This window comes from Orycteropus afer, unplaced genomic scaffold, assembly GCF_000298275.1.
Source record: "Orycteropus afer afer isolate SDZICR_OR568_19922 unplaced genomic scaffold, OryAfe1.0 scaffold00367, whole genome shotgun sequence".
NCBI lineage: Eukaryota > Metazoa > Chordata > Mammalia > Tubulidentata > Orycteropodidae > Orycteropus > Orycteropus afer.
This window is the reverse complement of record NW_006921954.1, coordinates 2150509-2172904: the sequence shown is the minus strand read 5'-3', so window position 1 is coordinate 2172904 and position 22396 is coordinate 2150509. Positions and strand designations below refer to the sequence as shown.

General features: G+C 35.2%; 1 protein-coding gene across 1 annotated transcript in view; it reads right to left on the bottom strand.

Moving 5' to 3' along the window:
• The window catches only part of LOC103207398 (UPF0462 protein C4orf33 homolog), a 32307-nt gene extending 16917 nt beyond the window's left edge, over positions 1-15390 (bottom strand). The window contains exons 1-5 of the mRNA XM_042782554.1: positions 15238-15390; positions 13727-13741; positions 6655-6835; positions 3592-3652; positions 564-612 (exon numbers count right to left, since the gene is read on the bottom strand). Of these exons, the coding sequence (XP_042638488.1) occupies positions 564-612; positions 3592-3652; positions 6655-6835; positions 13727-13741; positions 15238-15390 (459 nt within the window). The remainder of the gene's footprint in view (positions 1-563; positions 613-3591; positions 3653-6654; positions 6836-13726; positions 13742-15237) is intronic.
• Between the last annotated feature and the right edge of the window lie 7006 nt (positions 15391-22396).

Sequence of the window (22396 nt, the reverse complement as noted above, 5' to 3'; positions counted from 1 at the left end):
GATAATTATCCAGAAAGGAAACTAAAGCATTCTTCTTTAAAAAAAAAAAAAAAAAAAAAAAACTACAATGGCACCAAAGAATACACTTACAGAGACAGACCATTAGGGGCAGGATCTCCTAATAAAATGTCTATGCACTTAGAAGTTCCAATGTCATAATAGATAGTCAAGAATTGCCAGGTATTTGAAGAAAGCCTATAACGTACATGATAGGAAAGAACAAGCAGAGAAACAGAACCCAGAGAAAATGGAGCAATAGAGGTATCAGAAGATACTGCGTGTAAAACAAATCTTATTAATGAACTATCTATAAATTATCCAAACCAATTGTTCATTAAAAAAAAAAAAAAAAAGATTGCCTAATGCAAACCAAGCCTACTCAAGTTGTTTAACTCTTATTTTGCTTCCTTTCTCCATAATTTTGGAAATGAAGTATGGTTTTTAAACACTAGAGATGCATAAGTATTCAAATTTCCAAAAACATTTAAACCTACATTTTAAAACACATCTAGTCATTATAAAACAAAGGTCAAATCTATTCAGTAAAGGTATGTATTACTTACTACCAATGCATCACCGTCGCACAGCAGAAGCACTAGATGCTGCCCATGCCTATCCGAGTAAAGGGAAAATCATAATGAAAGAGTTAAAATTAGGCAGATAACTCAGGCATTTACAAATTAAATTGTCATCAGATGTAAATATATAGATAATAGATATAATCTTGTTCATGATTTTCCAGTACCTCATTCTTGGAAAACAATAGGGTATTTAACTGATTGAAGGTAAAAATGAGTCATGGTGGGACACAGAATATGTACTTTTACATATTAAAAGAAAGTGATTTGTCTTTTTTCCATTTTGTGTAGATTATATTCATCACTTCAATTTTTAAAAAACCTACTACTAAAAATATGTTTAAATAACCTCTATAAATCTAAATTTTCAGCCCTATTTCTATTAAAAGAAGAAGTAATTACCAGATAAAATAAAATCAATTTCAGAACCATCTGTTTGGATTCATGATGATAATGTTCAACACACTGTACATAATACACTGAAGTATTCTGCTCACAACATCATCAAAGAGATGGCAATGTACCAACATCTTTCCAACTCACAATCAATTTACCGCCTTCACACAAGAGATGTATGCATTTCAGCCAAAGTCTGCATTAGTATATATTTATCCAGTGTCATATTTACAAGGTCAGTAATCAATTGCCTCATCAGAAAAGTTACAGACTGAATATCTTAGAGGTTTCTTTTAAGAATTAAGATTCTCACCAATAAAATTTTTAAAAGAACAAAAATTTAAAGTAGTATTCAAAGTTCATACCATAAGCAAATTAAATTGCAGAATCTTAATATTTTCTTAAAATGTTTTATTATTTATCATCCTTAATTTATTTACAATAATCAACAAAAAAAGTAATAATTAGTAGTTTGAATTCAAATTTTTAATTTTTTCCTGTGACTTTTGAGTTTAGATTGCTTTAGTATTTTCTAAATATAGCATTACTGCATTACTATCTAGGAGATCTGGTAGCATAGGGCCTAAGGCACTTGACTGCTAACCAGAAGGCTGGCTGTTCAAACCCACCAGCAACTCCTTGATACTGCCTTGGAAACCCAAGGAGGGACCGCTATACATCGGGTCTAACTCCACAGCACATAACAAAAACAACAACAGCATCACTATCTATTTTTCCCTGCTACTTTTTAATAATAGAGAACATTGAGTTTTAGCTTGCATATATCAGCCTGGCTAAGGGTATATTTTCCAGCATCCCTTGCAGCTAGATGTGGCCCTGTGATTAGGTTTTGGCCAGATTTGCCACAAAGTTGAACAACAAAACTTGTTTTTGTTCATCTACATGGCAAATCTAGAAATAATACCTAGCAAATATATAAAAATAAATTTCAATTAAATATAGGAAAATTCTTTCCAACTGTGGCATTCTTTAGAAGATACTGAGCTTCCAACACTAGATTTTCTTTCCAAACAAAGGTTGTATAATCTGCTTTGCCAACAAGATATGAAGAGAGATTTGTGACTGAATAAATGTTTAGAATAAACGGTCTTTAAAGTCTCTTCTGGCACTAATATTTTAAGATTCTATGCTTGTTAGGTAAAGAAAAATTGGGAGGAAGGAGAAAAAACAGGAAGCAGACAAAAGGGCAGAAGGGAATCAGGTAAAAGAGAGGCATAAAGAAAAGATATTTTATAGAACTAATTTATAACCAGCCACTCCATGGAAGAAAAGACATAGTGATCTGCTCCGTAAAGATCACAGCTTAGGAAACCCTATGAGGAAGTTCTACTCTGTTACACAGGGTCACTATGAGTCAGAATTGACTCAACGGCACACAACAACAACAACAATTCATAACCAAGATAGAGAGTACTGGAATATCTTTGTTACTATAAAATAATAATTTGTTTTAATTATAATATCTTATACAGTACAAAGTCTCATATGGCCCTATCCTTTAAAAGCAAAAGCAAAAATAATATTTTTCAAATAAAGTATATTTTATATTCAGAGTATAGAAATAAAATTATGTCTCATGCTTTCAAAATGAATTTAATTGGAATTGAAAATTTCTTTCACTCACCACTTACAGTAGCAGTCCTTGGTTGGTTCATGTTACAGCTACAGGGTAATTTACTTTCTCAATTTGTAAGACAATGTCTGTTGACTTTTGCCATACTTGTATTTATGTCTGCCCTAGATTTTGTCATTTAGAAATAGCTAATGGCTCCCTCCAATTTTTTCATATGTTTAATTAGAGCAAATAATAACTGTCTCACACTCATTTTTCCATCATCTCCAGTACCTAATTCAGTGTCATTGTTATAAGTGAAGCTCAGAAACACTTTTATTCAACAAGCATTATTGAGCCCCCTACTCAATACCTGATGATACCTTGGGCAATGGAAACAATACAGTGCAGTGGTTAAATTTGTGGGCTTCCAGGACAGGTGAATCTATTTCAGTACCTTTTGTATAGAAAACCCAGTGGATGATGTCCTGAACAGAGCTGAATTGACCACTTTAAAGTTTAAAGTTTAAAACAAAGGCTTTGGAGCTCAGAAATCACCTCATTAAGAAATTCTCTTCTAAATTTTTCTTGTCTTTTGACTCACAGACAAAGCATATAAAGCATAAGTGATCTATGTGTGTGTGTGTTATTTATTTCTTCAAATTGAATTGAGGTCATAAATATCCTTAAAAATAGGGTCATAAGTATCCTTTACAAATATTGGATATCGTAAATACACTAAAAGCTCTCTTTTGATCTCCAAATTTTATGAAAACACGCCAGTCATGATGAACTTAATCAGGAAATGAGCCAGCCTTCAGGTAATTTCATAATCTCAATCGTGTGATTTTGAATTTAAGAGAAAACCCATAGTCTACCTACTTTAATGCTTCCAACTTTGCATAATGTCAATATTAAAAGAGGGTGGGGCCCATGCATATTCTGCAAACCAAATAGAATACTTGAGAATTTTTTTAAAAAGTTTTTGGAAAACTAGCTTAAAGCAGCAAACAACTTTTTAATATACATTAAAAGAGAACTTACGGGCAAAGTTCCACCTCGAGGTACTGTTTAGTCAGACTGTTCAAAAAAAACGATTCAACAACTGCAAATAAAATGTAAGCATCATATTAATAAATTTAATTCACAAAGAGTCAAGGAAATAAACATTTGTAAAGGGTCACCCTCTGAGGTAGGCAGTACCTTATAAAACAAGTTTTATATTGAATATTACTACAAACTACTTTAACCAACAGAGCCATACCTCAGAGATTGTGAATTTGGTTCGAGACCACTGCAATAAAGTGAATATTGCAATAAAGTGAGTCACACAAACTTTTTGGTTTCCCAGTGCATAGAAATGTTATGTTTACACTCTACTGTAGTTTCTTAAGTGTGCAATACCTTTATGAAAAAGTTCAAAATATCGTGAGAATTATCAAAATATGACACATAGACACAAAGTGAGCACATTCTACTGGGAAAATGACACCAATAGACTTGCTTGATGGAGGGTTACCATAAACTAATTTGTAAAAAATGCAATATCTGAAAAGCGTAATAAAACAAGGTATGTCTTGTACAATAAAACAACCTAGTGGCTGAGAAAGCAACTTATCTGTTGTCCATCTACAGTATTCTGTTCCACTTATTTCCCAAACTGATTTTCTAGAAACATTAATTCCACTGAATTTCTGTAGGTAGTAGGCAGTAAATGTGGAAAGCAGTTTAGAAAAATTGTTAAGAGTGAGGGCTCTAGGTTTAAACAAGTTTAGTTCAAATCATGGCTATACTACTTACTATATGATCTTGATCAAATTCTTTAACTGAAAAGTATGTGTCAGTTTCCTAATCTGTAAAATAGAGATGAAAACAGTACCTACCTCATAGGATTAATGTATAACACATTTAAAACAGTCTCTGGAACATAGTAAGCACTCAATAAATAGCAGTTACTGTTGTTATTAGTATTAACATTACTGATGTGTAAAAAGAAAAAGGTACAATGGTCAAACCTATTTGGGATGTGTTGGGTTAATAATAAAGTTAAATAGATTCCTCTTCTGAAGGATTTTGGAATTATTAATATGTTAATGGACCACCAGCTCTATCTCAGTTTGTCATACTGTGGTGGCTTGCTGTGAGATTGGAGGCTATACCACCGGTATTTCAAATATCACTAGGGTCACCTATGTGGACAGATTTCAGTGGAGCTTCCAGACTAACACAGACTGGGAAGAAGACCAGGGCCATTCATTCTAAGGAATGCTCCTTATATATGAGAATGGCCAGACTACTCAACTACTTTCAACTACTTTGGTCATGCTGCCAGAGGGACTAGTCCCTGGAGAAGGATATCGTGCTTGGTAAAGTAGAGGGTCAGCAAAAAAGGGGAAGATCCTCAATGAGATGGATTGATATAGTGGCTGCAACAATGGGCTCAACCATAGCAAGGATTGTGAGGATGGCCAGGACCAGGCAATGTTTTATTCTGTTGTCCATAGGATTGCTATGAATTGGAGATGACTCAATGGCACCTAACAACAACATATTAATATTTATAGTGTCTCTCTAAGGGACAAATAGATTTTGCAGTGCTTTCCAAACTTATTTCAGTGTGGTGCTCTTTCGTTTCACAGCATATTTTGCAAAACTAATGTCAATAAACAGACTTGAAGAATAGTGATAAATAAAAATTATATTTCAATAATTTCAGAAGGCTTCTCAGAGGAGGTCAGTGTTCTCAAAAATGGCAGATGTAGGTAGGCAGGAAAAATTATATGTGTTCAGAGGTTCAAACAATTTAAATAAAAATAAGCAGAACTTCTCAGTTAGGGAAGATGTTTCTGGAAGGACAGTAATTGAATACATGTTGGAAAGCAGCCAATTAAAAACATTGAATATCAGTCTAACAACTTTGAGCTTAACCTTGCAGGCAAAATGGAGTGACATCATCAAAGTGATGCTTCAGGACAACCAGCCAGGTCATTGTGTGTGAGACAGACAGGATCAAGGAGACACTGGCAGCAGGAACACCGTTTGAAAGCATATCATAATAGTCTAGACAGTACTCAGGCAGTAGTACTAAGAACAGAAATAAAGGGAGAAATTCAAGGGACATTCCCCAAAGAAGAAGCAACAGGAGTTGATAATTGTTTGGCAAAAAGATAAGGAAAGAATCAATGATGAGATCATGATCACAAAGCTGGTAACTTGGAGATAAAACTTAACAAAAACTGAAAAGTCAGAAATAGAAGTTATTATGTAGAATGTTCAGATTTAGATTTGAAATTTAGTTTGAAGTCAAGAAAGAATAGTCAGGTTTTCATATCCACAAGGAAGTTGTAAATATTGTTTCATGAGAGATTACAGAAAAAAAGAATTCCTACTGATTAAATTCTAATAGCTTAAGAAGTAAACTTTTTTAACAAAATAATAGCGTATATTAGAAGACTCTGGATTTGAAGTCAATATTTGTAGATAAAGTTATAGATAAGGGTATGTAAGGCCACTAGACAACTGGATCCCTCACAGAACTATGTAAGCTGATTTCCAATATACTAAGATTCTGTGAAAAGTCACTCTATTTCCCTATTCAATGAAATTCATAAATTACAAAAATATCTGAAGGTAAAATCTTTCTTCAAAATATATAGCTAATTTTTTTAGAAATAAGTATTAGAAACTGCTGTGAAATGAAAAAGGGTCCAATTTTAATTAGCAGTTTCTAGAACCTAGAGAATATTCTTAATTTAAATTCAATGATGCATGCTTTGTGTATACCACTCAACACCTGAGATAAAACAAATTTGTATATTGATTACTTGGACTAATATTTCAATATGAATTTCTGATTAATACTATCATTTATTTTTTTTTAAGGGTCTAACAAATATAAACTCTTCAAACTACTTAAAAGTTTTCAGAATTTAAATTTCAGGTCACATGATTTTGAACGCAGGTTTCTATGACATTCAATTTTCTGATACTCACGTACCTAGAAATTCTGAGCAGTTTAATACATATTGTAAGAAATCACTGGCATAGACCATAATGTATATACTTCATTCCTTTCAGCTCTGGCACTCACAATAGGATATTTCTCACCTTCATACTCCCAGAGTCCATTAAAAGCTTGTCCTGGTGCCCCTGGTGGTGCTGGAGGATCATTAAAGAAAGGAGCATACACTTTCATCACTAAGCCTTGAACCGTAGGCTTAAATTTGAGAGATACAGGTGTATGAATCACTGGCATACTGTTCCATGTGTTGGTAATTCTGTATTCCAACTATTAAAATGAACAGAGGAGAAAATGATATAAGTAAAACAATGTTTCTCTTGCTCTCCTGGTCTTGATCAAATCAAGCTCATATTACATTTCTCACTAATATCCCCTAGAAAATAAGCACTCCATTAGACTCTAAGAAATTCTGTTAACTGCTGTAACACATTTTTATGTAATAATCACTCCAGTAAAATTTGTACACAATATATTTTGAGGAATTGTTTTATGTGACTTAACACACGAAATACTTTATTTATGTACTATTTATAATGTTTAATTATGTGAGTTTATTTTTATTTATTTTACAAATAATTTTTGAGAACATACTATGTGTGTAGCATCTCACTAGGTCCTGCACAGGAGATTCAAAACAAGTAGAGGAGATAATCTATGCCCTAAAAGAACGTATCTTTATAATTAGAAAGAGAAACAAAATGCACATCTACAACTAATGAACAGTTCAATGAAGCATAAATTAAGAACCTAATTGGAAAAGACAGAAAAGGAGAAGAAACATGCATGTAAATATGGGATGTAGTATTCAGGAATGCCTCGTGGGACTTGAGCTCCACAAGAAAGAAAAATACATATGTTGAATATAACTATTTCATGGATATTTATTTTACCTACTTTAATTTCAAGATTTTTGAGAGCTAAAAGTAATGACTTATCAATTAGTTGGCATTTATTGTTCACATTTCATGCTAGATGTACCTCTATGCATTCCTCCAAAATGTACTAGAATGTTGTTCATATGTCAGTATTCCTTAAATGCTTATTAAGTGCTAATCAATGAATACAATAAATTTATCATGTAATCACTATCTGCCATGTTGGGAATACAAAACCAAGACACTTTCCTTTCCCTCAGGCGATTAACAATCTACTGGAAATACAGAACTGTTGACAACGTGTGAAAAAACAGTGCAAGAAGTGCTTTAACAGAAGTATATATGCACAGAGCAGGGGCCCTCTAGTTGGGATAGTGGAAACTGGAAGAGTGGAGAGGTCAGGCACAACTTCACAGAAGTTGCAATTGAGCTGGACTTTAACAGATGTATAGGAACAGAAAAGGAAAGGAAAGTATATTCCAAATAAAGGAAATAACATGAACAAAACACAGAGACACATGAAAACTGAAGGAAGATTTAATAATAAATAAAACAAAAGTGCATGTCTGTGTGGCTGGGGTGGGGAACGGTGGGAAATGGAAAAAGAAATGACACTGGAGCAAGGGGCACAGATCATCTGAGAGCCATATGGGAATATTGAAGGAGTTTTAACCAGGGAATTAAAATGGCAAGGTTTATGTTTAAAAAACTACTCTGGCAGATGTACACCAAAATCAAACCCACTATGGAGTTAATTTCAACTCCTAGAGACACCCATTGGGCTTCCAAGGCTGTAAATCTTTATGGGAGCAGACTGATTCATCTTTCTCCCAAGAAGCAGCTGGTGGGTTCAAACCTTTTGGTTAGTAGCTCAATGCCTTAACTATAGTGCCACCAGAGGTCCTTCTGGCAGATGTACCCAAAACCAAACCCACTGTCTTCAAGTCAATTCCAACTCATAGCAACCCCCATTGGGTTTCCAAGGCAATAAATCTCTATCGAAGTAGAATGCCCCATCCTCCTTCCACAGAATGGCTAGGTGGGTTTGAACTGCCAATCTTCTGGTTAGCAGTCAGATGCCATAGGCCACCAGAGCTCCTGGCAGATGTATGTTGTTGTTGTTGTTGTTGTTGTTATGTGCCGTCGAGTCAAACCCGACTCAGAGCGACCCCTCCTTGGGTTTCCGAGGCAGTATCACTACGGAAGTAGGATTGCCCAACCTTGTGGAACAAAAATACTCTAAGAAGTTTGAGGTCTTATTTACAATGTATTCTCCATCCCAATTTACCTTAACTACACTGGTAAGCTTTTATTTTCAAAGTGATAGTCTTCATTTCAAATAATTCTTAGGAAAGTTCTGTAAGAGAAAAGAATCTTGAAGCGTAGAATTGAACTCAATTCAACAACAGTGCAACTCTTTACTCCTTCTGTAAGACATTAACACCTCTTGAATGTTCTAGATAAAATAATGTCTTCTCAATTATCCATTTCTCATTGTATAAAGAAAATTAACCAAAGTAATTCTGACTGAAAGAAAAGCAAAATTTGAAGCAAAGAAAAAATTACTATAAGCATTAAAGGGTATACGTTTAAACAGACATTTAGAACACTATGCCATCATAAAGGCAAAAGCAATTAATCTGCACAAAAGATTAAAACTCCACATATTCAATGGTATGATTGTTCTTTTGCTTCTAAGTATCCTCAAATTATGTCTAGTTCTGAGATACTTTTGCTTAGAAAAAGAGTTGGGACAATTTTTTAAGTGCTTTATGTTAAGTTTTCTCTCTTTTTCCTTTTCCTTTCCTTCTCTCCCATTCTTTTTTTTTTTTTTTTTTTTTTTTTTTTTCTCTCTCTCTCTCCCCTCACTCCTTTCTCTCTGCCTATTTTTTCTAAATGGACTGTCCACAACTTGTCTGTCAGTTTGTCATACTGTGGTGGCTTGCATGGTGCTATGATGCTGGAAGTTATGCCACCAGAATTTCAAATACTAGCAGGGTCACCCATGGTGGACAGGTTTCAGTAGAGCTTCCAGACTAAGACAGACTGAGAGGAAGGACAGTGCCGTCCACTTCTGAAAAAGAAATGGTCAATAAACCCTTATGAACAGCAGTGAAAAACTGTCTGATATATTTCTAGAAAACTTTATGAATAATAGTGAAACATTGTCTGATATAGTGTGGGAAGATGAGCCCCTCAGGTTGAAATACAACTCAAAACAGGATGAAGTAGAGCTGCCTCCTTAAAGTGGAATAGACTTTAATGACATGGATGCAGAAATACCTTCAGGACTTTCATTTGTTGATGTGGCACAACTCAAAATGAGAAGAAACAGCTTTAAACATTCATTAATAATTAGAACATGAATCTAGAAAAATTGGAAGTTGTCAAAAATTAAATGGAATGCATAAAGATTAATATCCTACGGATATTGTTGCTTGTGCCATATGGATCTTGGCTGAAAGCAAAGAATACCAGAAAGATGTTTACCAGTATTTTATTGACTATGCAAAGGCATCCTACTGTGTGGATCTTAACAAATTATGGATAACATTGAAAAGAATGGGAATCCCAGAAAACCTACTTGTCCTCAGGGGGAACCTGTACATAGACCAAGAGGCAGTCACTGGAAAAGAATAAGGGGATGTTGAACGGTTTAAATCAGGAGAGATGTGTGTTAGTGTTGTATCCTTTAATATACTTAATCAACCTGTATGCTGAGCAAATAATGGTAGAAGCTGGACTATATGTGAGGAAGAATGTGACATCAGAATTGGAGGAAGACTCATAATAACCTGTGATGTGCAGATGACCCAACCTTGCTAGCTGAAAGTGAAGGTGACTTGAAGTACTTACTGATGAAGATCAAAAGCTACAGCCTTCAGTATGGATTACAACTCAACACAAAGAAAACAAAAATCCTCACACCGTACCAATAAGCAATATCACGATAAAGAGAGAAAAGACTGAAATTGTCAGGGATTTGATTTTACTTGGATCCACAATCAGTGTCCTTGAAAGCAGCAGTTAAGAAATCAGATGACTGGACAAATTTGCTGCAAAAACCTCTTTTAGGTGTCCAAGAGCAAAGATGTCACTTTGAGACCAACATGTGCCTGACCGAAGCCATGGTATCTTCAATAGCCTCAGATGTACGTGAAAGCTAGACAATGAATAAGGAAGACTAAAGAAGAATTGATGTATTTGAATCGTAGTGTTCGCAAAGAATACTGAAAATACCATGGACTGTCAGAAGAATTAACAAATCCGTCTTGGAAGAAGTGCAGCCAGGAATGCTTCTTAGAAGGGAGAATAGCCAGAGGAGCTCTGGTAGTATAGTGGCTAAGGCACTTGACTACTAACCAGAAGGCTGGCGGTTCAAACCCACCAGCCACTCCTCGGAAGGAAGATGGGGCAATCTATTTCCGTAGTGATACTGCCTCGGAAACCCAAGGAGGGGTCGCTATAAGTCGGGTCCAACTTGACGGCACATAACAACAACAACAACAACTTACTTACTTTGGTCATGTTGTCAGAAGGAACCATTCCCTGGAGAAGGATATTATGCTTGGTAAAGGGGAGGGTCAGCAAAAAAGGGGAAGGTCCTCAACAAGATGGATTGATACAATGGCTGCAACAATGGGCTCAAGCATAGCAAAGTTGTGAAGATGGTGCAAGACTAGGCATGTTTTTGTTCTGTTGTGCATAGGGTCACAGTGAGTCAGAGTTGACTCCACGGCACCTAACAACAACAATAGCAATAGACCATGCTCTCTCTACAGGAGAAAGATGTGGCACACTGCTTTTTTAAAGATTTACAACCTTGAAAACCCTGTGGCATAGTTCTGCTCTGTCCAATAGGGTCACTATGAATCAGAATCAACTCAAGGACAATGGGTTTTGTTGGTTTTTCTGTTAGTGTTCTTTCTCATACACCCAAATGGCCAAAGGCATTCCTGTAGTAATTTGAATATTTCAATTAAAATGTCACCTTTCGCAAAATTCTAACTGTAAAAATAATCTTCATTTTAATAGAAAATTTTAGTGTTATGCTATGTAGTATAGAAATATCAAATGCCAACAAGAAAATTTCATTGGTGGTACATATAAAATAAATATTAGTGGACAAGTAGCACATTTTTTTTTAATCTAGTAGACAAATAGTCTCTGGTATTGAACATCTTAAGAGAGATTATCATTTACAAAACACATTTTGAATATAAAGTAAAGTTTTAATGCAAAATAAACCATACACAACATTTTTAGTCACCCTAACACAACAGCTGATGTAATTATGATGTTGACCCCTTTCTGAAACAGCTGATGTTTCTCAAATTCTCAGCTGCTTTCTGCTGAAATTGTGAAATTCCCATTTGATGCTAGAACTCCTTAGAACAGAATTCAACCTAGTAAGATTTTTCTTTCTAATCAGGTTTCCACAGAGAAATACTCTATCATCTATAGTAACAAAGTGGTATATTTTGGCCAAAATGCTATGAGCACTGAAAAGGAAAACTAAAATTCTCTAAACTGGAAGAAATAAAAGTCAATAAAAAAGCAGATAACATTCGTTTCATAGACATGTTTTTCTTCGCTATATGACCTGTTCTTGAAAGTTGTATTTTTTAAATCTCTTCACAGGAAGATCACCAATAATTTTCAAATGATAATAGGAAACCAACCTGCATTGAAGTTAAAGCTGAATTGTATCAGAATTAGGGAATTTTATTTTCTACTTTTTCCACCTGCATATGTAAGGGGAAAATGATATTGAGAATTGAGCAATTATGTGGAGTCAATGAAATCAATGTAAATACACAGTCTGGATAACTAGGCCTGAAACTCCATTCTATATAATTTCTTCAATTATAAGTTTTGAAATTTTTGCCCAGCATTGTTCAAATAATTGCTTTTATTCTTTCCCTTGCCTATGTAGACACAGCCCTAAAAGAAAGTCAATAATTCATATAGACTTCTGTAGCCAATTTTATCTTTCTGATAAATAGACTTGAAGTTATATTTTTTTCACATCTATTACTAAGTTATGATTTTTTTTTGAAAGATTCTAGTTGCAGATAAGCAGAAAAGTGATAAAATCAAATTGTTTCTGATGTCATCTCATTGTAAGCAGATCAGCTTATGTGTTATAAGGAATGCATAGGAAGTGTCAAAAATTAAATTATTGGCTTTATCTGGTGAGATTCAATCATGGCTATCTTTTTATATACATATTAAAATTATGGAAGCTATTATTTGCAATTTAGGAAAATATATATTTAGTTATTTATGCAAAGTTGCTTTGTAGAATAAAAAGGTGAGGCTGCTTATAATCTGAATTTATTCATTTAAAATTGTATACATATATCATATATCCTTTAGGTAACATAGTAATCCTGAGTAATGTGAGTCACACATACATCAATTTAAATAGAATTTAATGCATAGCATTCTTACTCATTAAGATGTAAAATAATATTTAAATTTAAATTTCAACTACACCTTACCTGTAACCAAAGTACAGAACAAAGTGGGAAAACAAAGCTCAATATTGCATATACTGTACTACATACATTTCTAGCAACTAGAATAGTGATGAGCTAGATACAAATGCTCTTATAGGAATAATAAAGAATCTGAATTTGGAAAAGAAAAAGTTGTAAGATCCTCATTGAGTTATACAAAACTATAATACTATAAAACTTGTCTCACTGTAGAACAAGGTGATCTCTAAAATTACAAGGCAGTGAATTCAGGACTATAAAAAGGAAATATTACTGCATAACCTTTAGTTAACCTGTAACTACAGTTCCATAGGAGGTCATAAAATCAAATACTGTGGTTGGATTTAAAAGCTGGATAATTTTATAGCCACGCATAATATCAGGGTTCAAGCTCATTGCCTTCAGCAACTGGAATAGAATTCTTTGCTCATTCACATGAGTGGACTACTAGCTATGAAGGTAGGTGGTACTATATGCTGTCTTAAGGTTAAATATTGGTTATTTGGAGTCATATAACACCATTTACCACCTTAGTCTCCTTCTAAACTTCTAACATGGTTACTAGTGGTGAAGAAGATCAGAGGCATCGGGAATCTGCCTTCATAAGCCATTTTAATTCTAGTTTCTTCATAAAGCCTTGATAACCACAGATGAAAGAGGGACTCCACCACAAAGCCCACCTTCCTCATCCATCCTATATGTGCAAAATATTGCATCTTTATTTTTGCTGTTAATCCATTTTGACCTCATTCAAAAAGTATACATAAACATATATGGCTTACCTCCTGTTTAACTCTCTGTAATGTAAAAATTGTTTACATAAGAATTGTATCTAAATCATCCCTTGATTGTTTCATAGCACTTCAATAAATATTTGTGGCATGAAAGAGGAATTGAATGAAGGATGTCTGAGATTTATGTGGATATAGATTTCCTTGCATGCTAAGAAAGACTGTGTGGCACACTTGTTACCAATAGATTTTTATACTTCTTACCTCTTGTCTTTCAGTCAGCGCTTGTATTTTTTCTTGATTACTTGTGGAAACACTTTAAAATTTAAAAAGAAAATAAATCTCTATAAAACATACAGTTCTTAGATGCAGGATTCATATAAAAATAAATAATGCAATAAAAATAGATAAATAGGAGACTGTCATTATTTTGAACACAGTTTCATGGTTGTTTCTGGATAGAGTTGAATAAAGCACCAAAAATATCATTTTGTTAAACTGCTTCTTCCATCTAGTGGCAAAAAGCAGTAAGAAACAATGTCCTAGAAAAATACAATGATTAAATGTTTCTAAATGTAATTGCAAAGAGACGTGAGAGTCTGGCATCTAAGGTTTAGTTTATAAGTATATAATAATTATTTTAAATATAATTTCAGCAAATAAGCAGTGTTTCATTGAAAGAGGTGTCAAAGTTACTGAAATTCATATATATATATATATATTTGTATGTTTTAGCAAATATACATATACACAGGTATATATCACCACACACTAAATTGGGATGGATTTGTTATGGTATACATAGTTATATATCTATACCAAATTGTTGGATAACTATTTTGAATTCTATTCCACCCTCAGCTATATGACATATGGCTGCTGTGCCATTACCGATTTCAAGTGCTATAATTGAGAGCCACTGAAATTGACCTATCCGATTGGAATTACCAGCTAAAATATTTTTGCAATAATGGGCAGTGAAATGCTTCATGACCTGAGGCACTGGGTCAGTTAAAGGGAAGTAAAGGCCAAAACTTAAAGGAGGCAGAATCTACTCCTCCACATTGTTAGAGCTACTTCAAAGACATTAACGCAAATAAATAAATAAGTAGGCAATGCACAGCATAATTGTGCATGCTCGGCACTCGCAAAACCCACTGGCTTATCCCTAATACATGAAGTTAGACTGTCCTTCTAACATTTTCTGTTAGCCTCACTGCAGATGTAATTAATGTTTCAGAAGTTAAATGTGAGATATACAGAAATGGAAAGTTCTCAAAGACAGCAAGTGTTTCACCTTACCTTATTTAAGTGAAGCGATAAACAGTGTTTAATGGTAATCTAAGACCTATCAAAGCTATTAAATATGTTAAGACTATAGGGTAAATGTAAAGTATAAACTCATCATGAATATTTAAAAATCCATATTTTTTATAAAAAGAAGATAAAACTTTTGTTTGCTCCCGAATTTTCAAGAAGGGAAAAACCCTGCCTTGACTCCAAAGCAAATTTGAGTCTAACAGAATTGGCTATCGGCTTCTCTCCTCCCCATAGCCACTCACCTGTTTCAAATGGGAGCAGGTTAAGTTTTTACCTTCTGGAGTGTTTGCTTGTGGGGTTATGGGGGGTGGCATAAAAAGGAGAGTGAGGTAAAGATAATGATTACATCTGGTAGCCCCATCTGGGGATACAGGGAGGCAGAAGGTTGATTCCATGCTCCTAGTATTCTTGGCACCAATTTCCCAGGATCAGGCCAAGGAAATGCACCAACTAACTGGGAAATTACTAAAACCACTGCCATTGTTTAGACGTCCCGCAACCACAGGACCCAGAAGCCTCCCCTGCAACAATTAAATTGGCACAAACACCGTTACCATAGGGCACCAGGAAGGGGATAGGATATGGTGATTCAACAAGACTACTGGCACCTGTGGCAGCACCTGAAAATGGTCATTTCATTTCATTTACAATTGTATATCCCTACATTATATGCTTTTGAATTGTGTGGATCCTTCTTAAGGTATTATGCTCTGGTTTTATTAAAACTTGAGACCTTGGCATTTAAAATTTTCCTTCACAATAAACAAGTTCAGTCCCTGGGAAGCCAATTTCAGGAAAACTAGATAGAAAATTACTGACACCAACATTTTACCCTTTACATTTTTGGAGCCAACCTTACATCAAGGGAGAAGAAGAGAGGTTATATGGTAATAGTTATACGAGTGACCACTGGAATATACTTTTCTGAGTTTAACTTCCAGCTGTCATTAATCAGCTCTGTGACTCTGGGTAAGTTACTTAACTTCTTTGAACTTCAGTTTCCTCATCTATAAAATAAGGATAATGATAATATCCTCCTGATAAAGTTGTTTTGAGGAAATAAATAAGAAAATTCATATAAAGTACATGGGAAATAAATACTCAATACTCAATAAATAAGAAATATTATTTACTGGGGACCTAATATATACCAAGCATTTTGTAGTACATTATTCTGCATAGTGAATTGAATAAATCATAAGATTTATTCAACATGTGTTTGGAAATTAATTTAAAAGTTATCCCTTTAGTGTAAATATTGTCTCATCACAGTGTACTTTTGTTAATTGTTGTTGTTGTTATGTGCCGTTGAGTCGGACCCGACTCACAGCGACCCCTTCTTGGGTTTCTGAGACAGTATCACTACGGAAGTAGATTGCCCCATCTTCCTTCCAAGGAGTCCAAGGAGTGGCTGGTGGGTTTGAACTGCCAGCCTTCCGGTTAGCAGTCAAGTGCCTTAGGCACTACACTACCAGAGCTCCCTACTTTTGTTAATAGTCATGGTGATTTTTGTAAATAATTTTCAAGGCTGTCTTCAAATCTTTGTGTAGTGAATAGACCATTACAATTAGGCTAATATTTGTATTTGAAATTTTTGGAAGTTTCTTAGCAAATCTTATCTGCAAAGTTTAAGATGAATGCAAGGAAACTAAAAAATTACATAATTTTAAAAAGAAAGTGTAGATGAGTAAATTAAAAGGAAAAAAATTATGCTAAATGGCAAAGAAAAATAGGAAATAAAATGTTCACCAAAAACTTAAAACTTTTCACCACTGATGAATAAAAGCTATCATCAATTTCTCAAAATATTATAGTCTATGTTTGTATAGGAGCCGCGGTGGTGTAGTGGATAAAGCACTGGGCTACAAACCAAAAGACTGTCATTTCAAACTAACCAGCCACTCTGTAGGAGAAATCTAAGGCTTCCACAAAGATGGAACCCTGTGGCGCAGTTCTCTGTCCTGTAGGGTTCCAATGAGTCAAGATCAACTTGATGGCAGTGGGTTAGGTTTGGTAGGTTTGGTATATTTCGTATGAAGTCATGAGCCCACATAAAATAATCAACTTTCCTGTCAGTTTAAGTCAGGCTGTAATATGTTAATTTTTTATAGAAATATATAAAACAGAGGCATATTCTAATACTTGCATAGAGTGCATGTAATACTAAACCTTTATAGGAGCTCTGGTAGTGTAGTTCCTAAGACATTTGACTGCTAACCAGAAGAAAAGTTGAGCAATCTGCTTCCTTAGTGATACTGCCTCAGAAGCCCAAGGAGGGGTTGCTATGAGTTGGGTCCAACTCGACGGCACATAACAACAACAACAACATTCAAAGTTTGAAATTGTGTTTTTTCTAAGTAAGGAGAAAGAGAAGGAAAGAAAAAAGGAACATTTTTTCACATTTTGGTCACAAATACATCAGAAATACAATGCCCAGTCACTTTTGTTTACTCTTCCTAAGCCAACTCTAATTAAAAGTTGCTCATCTTTAACATGAATGCTAGCATTCAGGCAAAATATTTTGAAAGGACTTCCAAGACCACAGAAAATACCAGACAACTTTAAAATATTTCAGGTCCATAAATGAAAGCATGTAGCACATGCTTGGTTATTGTTTCTGAGTCTATACTTGGTTTTAAGTAAAATCAGGAGTTATCGCTATGTCCCCATTTGACTCTCAAGTTACTAGGCTTTAATGCAAAATTTATTTCCAGAACCTCTCTGCTTCATCCACATAAATCTCTACATCCCATGAATCATGTTGCATGCTGGATAGTCTTATTAATTTCAAATTGTTCTGCTAACATTTGACTAGCTAAAGGGCCTCTGGTAACCAGCTTTCCTTCTTATCTTTTAAAGTGCAATTCTTTTGCAAGGTTTTTACATGTGCTCTTGAAAAAAAGTTACCCCACCTCAACAATTATTTAAATGTAATAATTTCATAGTAAAACCCCAGTTAATTTATCATTAACAAATTAGAAGCATTTATTTACTGGCATAACAAGTATATTCCGTGTCTCTATAATGTCTGTTAGAAAATTTACTACGCTAATTTTACTATAAGGAGCTCTGGTAGCATAGTGCCTAAGGCACTTGACTGCTCACCAGAAGGCTGACGGTTCAAACCCACCAGCCACTCCTCGGAAGGAAGGTTGGGCAATCCTACTTCCGTAGTGATACTGCCTCGGAAACCCAAGGAGGGGTCGCTATGAGTCGGGGCCGACTCGACGGCAAACAACAACAACAACAATTTTACTATAAACACATGGTAAAAAAAGAAAGACAATTCTCAAGCAGAATTTTCATAAGATAGGAAGAACTGTGAGCCACACTAAAAAACAGTCACTTCCTAACAAAATTGAAAAAAGACAAAAATGAGTCAAGTACCTCTTTGATGATGAGTAGAATAGAGGATCTCCATAGCACACTGAAGTAAGAGTTAGAATCAGGATTGCCTTCATTTTTAAAAGCTAAAATAAAAATAGATTTTTACATTACTTATATAATATAAATGATCTTATCAAGACTAAGGCTTTAAGTTTCATTGTTTACTGGAAAGTTGATGATTAATATTATTTTCTGTCCTTGATTTTGTTCATTTATTAATAGTAATGACAGATTCCTGTGACAAATATGTTCCATAACAAGTTGGCAAGACCAATGTCATATAACCTATCTCTAAGAGGGCTTATTTTCAATAGAAGCAATATTTACTTCTTTTAAAGTTATTTGTTCTTTAAAAATGTCATGACAACATTATGAATGGAGGGAAATTTTTTGTTTATCTTCCCAATATTTGCTTAAGTCTAGAGAAAGCATTTTCAAGGACTCTTAACTTGTAATCAGGCTGTAGTCATCAATAACACATTTGTTCTATCTCCTGCACTAAAATTAGAAACAAATTTTCATTATTTAAATTATTTTTAGTCATTCAAAATTATTTCTAGTGTCTATTTGGTGCAAAGCATCAGCTTGTTCTGTAGCAGAAGAAAGGAAACACAAATCATATTCCCAAGGAAAAGTTAGTTGGAGAGATAACAAAACAGTTAAGATCAAATACAAAAATGAAAAAATTCAGTAAGAAAGATCTGCATAGAGCAAGTTCTATAGGATTTGTGAAAAGAGATTTCACTGGTAACAATATTGAAGATTGGATAAGATGTAGGCATGTGGATGAATAATTCCATTGAGGCAATAATTTAGATGTGTCCACTAAACACACAAGGAAACTGAAAATAACAAACAAAAATAATAATCTCCCTCCTCACTAACCAGAAAATAGTCCAATTTGTACTTTAATTCTGAACTTCTTAACTTTTGTCTTGTAGGTTCTAAAGTAGAAGGTCTCAAGAACCCAGAATAATTTAACACCTACCTCTAAGTGTTTGTGTGGTATGTATAAAAGAAATGTATAATACAGGAGATGTTTAAGGACTAAAATAAGGAGCTCTGGTGGTGCAGTGCCTAAGGCATTTGACTGATAACCAGAAGATTGGTGGTTCAAACCTACCAGCTGCTCCATGGAAGGAAGATGGGGCAATCTACTTCCGTAAAGATTTACTACCTTGGAAACTCAATGGAGATCGCTATGAGTTGGAATCAACTTGATGACAGTGGGTTTGGTTTTCTTGTTTTGGAATGACTAAAATATTTCATGTAAACCCTATAGCTGGATACATAGGACATAATGTCTCTGCCCTTTTCACAGGGATAGTGCCTAAGTCCACACTTTACCTAGTTTTAATTGACCATGCTAAATGAGAGCCTTTGGAATTGCCTGAATCCTTCTTAGTAAAGTTTAAGCAATACAGAATTCCAGGAGGGCAACAAGAGACCACTGTTCTGCTTAAGGAAGTTGTTGAGGTGGGAGTTTTAACTAACTAACATTTTTAGGATTCCTTCTTGCTACTACATAAGGCAGATGGTTCGTGGACATGAACAGCAGAGTATCAAGGAGCAAATAAGGTCGTTTCTCAGAATGCTTCATCTATACCTAACATGGTGAAGACAATATAGGAAACACAACAAGCCACCATAAATCTAACTAATCTAATATCTTCTTTTCAATCCCAATTTCAGAATCCTATTAAAGGATATCAGAATTCTATTAAAGTTAGCACTTTAATAGAATGGAAGTCAATGTACATTTACTATATTTTCAGAGTGATATTTGAATTTCCCAATATATTATGGAGGAGCTCTGGTAGCATAGTGCCTAAGGCACTTGACGGCTAACCAGAAGGCTGGTGGTTCAAATCCACCAGCCACTCCTCAGAAGGAAGGTTGGGCAATCTACTTCCATAGTGATACTGCCTCAGCATCCCAAGGAGGTGTCGCTATGAGTCGGGTCCAACTCGACGGCACACAACAACAACAATATATTATGGTAGGAGCTCTGGTAGCATAGTGCCTAAGGCACTTGACTGCTAACCCACCAGCCAATCCTTGGAAGGAGGGTTGGGCAATCTACTTTCATAGCGGTACCACCTAGGAAACCCAAGGATGTGTTGCTATGAGTCGGGTCCAAGTTGACGGCACATAACAACAACAACAACAATATATTATGGTATATTATATATATCATAATCTAGGGAGATATGAAGAGCTATGGTGGCACAGTGGTTAAAACTCTTAGCCGCTAACTGAAAGGTCTACAGGTCGAATCTATCAGCCACTCTATGAGAGAAAGATTTGGCAGGCTGCTTCCATAACTATTTACAGGCTTGGGAACACTATGGGGCAGATCTACTCTGTCTTACAGGGTGGTTATGAGTCAGAATAGACTCAGTGACAGTGGGTTTGGTTCTGGAGTGAGGTAAGATTTGGACTGCATAATCAAGATTGGTGGTTCAAATCCCCCCAAGTGGCTCCACAGAAGAAAGGCCTAATGATGTGCTTCTATTAAGAATTTGGCCAAGAAACCCCTATGGAACTACTCCCATGGTGCTATTCTGCAACACATGTGATTGCCATGAGTTGAAGGCCAACTCAATGGCAGCCAAGAACTAAAGCAACCAGTTAGTGCACTACATTGATACTATAACACGAATTGAATCCTCAGAGGAAGAAGCACAAGAACAGTTAAGGAATATACTCTCTTATGGTAGAGGATAACTGACAAATGCAGCTAAATTTCAAGCCTGGCTCAATCTGAAAAATGCTTGGGAGTTACAAAAGACTTTCCTTAAACAGAGAGAGATAAGTTTCTCTCTTTCAAAGACCCAGACAGTAAACAAGAAATTCCGGCATCACAGGCTATTTTGGGTTTTGGCAAAATCACATTCCTTCTCTGAATATTATTAGCCCCATAACAAAGTCACCAGAAGTAAGTCTCATTTTGAATGGGATTCTGAGCAAAAACAAGCATTAAAAGATTTGTAGAGGTTGGTCAAGACTGCTTCTTCTACCACAGAAAGGCATCAGATAATTCTAAGGATAGAACTATCAACTACGTCTATCTTGGGTGATGCCAGAGAGACCTTTGAATGTGAAAGAGGCCATCCAAAAAAACTCTCTGATAAAGAGGAAATGCTACATTGAAGAACACATTAAATTATGAAGTTCAAGGGGTCTACTGATCATACAAGCAAGTTGCCCACAGAGCCAAATGTCTTCCTCCCTCACATTCTCTGTGGTCCAAGCACTGTGACTCTTCCTGAGCCAGGAAAAAGTTGCTACTTGGTTAGCCGATGGGAATTCATGGCATGAGGGCTGAATCACTAGTTGAAAATTGGCAGCTATGTGCTTTGTTGATAGGGGAGAAAAATAAAGAAAAAAATAAAGAAATAAAGAAAAACTTGAGGAAAGAAGGAAATTTTGGCAGACTTGAAAGATGTGTATTTAGCAATGGAAGGAGAACTAAACTCCTGATGTCAGAGGAATGTTTGGCTATTTACTGACTTTGGGCTGTAGCCAATGGTAAATGGGTCCTAGATGATTGGACAATAAAGAAGACTCCTATATGCAGCACTCAGTTATAGAAATCTCTGTGGGAATTTAGAAGAATGAAAGTGAATCATGTAGATATTCACCAAAAGAATCCAGTTTCAGCTCAGAAGAGGGATTGAAATGCTATGGTTGATGCCTTAATCGGAATACTGATCTACTGAGTTCTGGAAACCAGCAGGTATTCAAGTTCAGACAAAGTCTTTCCTAGCATAAGATAGATATTACATTATGACACCTTAAAACTTGTAATATGTGGAACAAACAAATGGAATCCAGAAATTCCTGAACAATGGCCTATAGTCACCACTCCCATGATTAGGAATGTGGTATATGGGAAACCTTCCTATTGGAAAGGAATATTGTTGTTGTTGTTGTTATGTGCCATCGAGTCAAACCTGACTCATAGCGACCCCTCCTTGGGTTTCCGAGGCAGTATCACTACGGAAGTAGGAT